A 1,088-nucleotide genomic window follows, 5' to 3' on the forward strand; every position below is an offset into this window, starting at 1 on the left:
AGCACAACAGACTCAAAGGCAAGAAAATGAAACGCATACGCGACCAGGTAATATTGACATTAAATTACCTACTCTGAAATTGCCGGTATTCGGAGGTGAGTACGATCAATGGATGCTGTTCAAAGATGCATTCGAATCTTTAATTCATAAGAATCACAAGTTGTCATCCGTGCAGAAATTTCAGTATTTGCGTAGCTCATTGAAGGACGAAGCGTTGCAAGTCGTAAGTGGTTTGAATACATCAGCGGCAAATTATCAAGTTGCATGGGATCTGATGACAAGTCAATATGGAAATAAGAGATTGATAATCAATAGTCATTTGGCAAAGCTTTTGGAATTCCCAAGCTTAACAAGGGATAAGCATACGTCTTTAAGACAGTTCATTATGCATCTTCGTACACATCTTAAGGCTTTGGAAGTATTAGAACAGCCGACAGATCAGTGGGCTACTTTAATCATTTTTCTAGCAAGAGGTAAGCTCGATCATCACACCCAGCACACATGGGAAGAGGAGGTAGGGCAGCAAGAGCCAGATCACATGCCCACCGTCGAAGAATTTCTTAAATTCTTGAGTGAGAGATGCCGCACACTGGAAATGCTGGACAACAACAAGGCTAAGCCAGATGTGGGCTCTAAAGGTAACACAAACAAGAAGGTTGACAAACGTGTCATAGCAGCAGCAGTTACGTCGCAGGGATGCAGCTTATGCAAGGAAAGCCATCGCTTGTATGACTGCGCGGAGTTTTTGAAACTTTCTGCCCAAGATCGGCTAGCGGAAATAAAAAGGAAACAATTATGCATAAATTGTCTAAGAGCAGGACACTACTCAAAGGATTGTAAGTCCTCCACTTGTCGCAAGTGCTCAAGGGCACACAACACTCTCTTACACATGGAGCAGACGAAGAGCAACCAATCGGTAAACAAGGAATCCGATAATCCATCGCAGAAGAACTCAGAAACCGCTGAAGGGTCAGTGGCTATGCATTGTTCGGAAGTCAAAACGCACGCATTGGCGAATTCAAATATTCGCACCGCAAGCAAGGGTCATCACGATGACCACCTCATATCGCAAGTCATATTATCCACTG

The 1,088-nt window shown here is 43.5% G+C and overlaps 1 protein-coding gene across 1 annotated transcript in view; it reads left to right on the top strand.

Moving 5' to 3' along the window:
- The first annotated feature begins 112 nt into the window (after positions 1-112).
- The window catches only part of LOC105556188, a 3,800-nt gene continuing 2,824 nt past the window's right edge, over positions 113-1,088 (top strand). The window contains exon 1 of the mRNA XM_012003269.1: positions 113-969. Coding sequence (XP_011858659.1) covers positions 113-969 — 857 coding nt within the window. The remainder of the gene's footprint in view (positions 970-1,088) is intronic.

This window comes from Vollenhovia emeryi, unplaced genomic scaffold (assembly GCF_000949405.1).
Source record: "Vollenhovia emeryi isolate VEMERY1.0 unplaced genomic scaffold, V.emery_V1.0 DF940249.1, whole genome shotgun sequence".
Taxonomy (NCBI): domain Eukaryota; kingdom Metazoa; phylum Arthropoda; class Insecta; order Hymenoptera; family Formicidae; genus Vollenhovia; species Vollenhovia emeryi.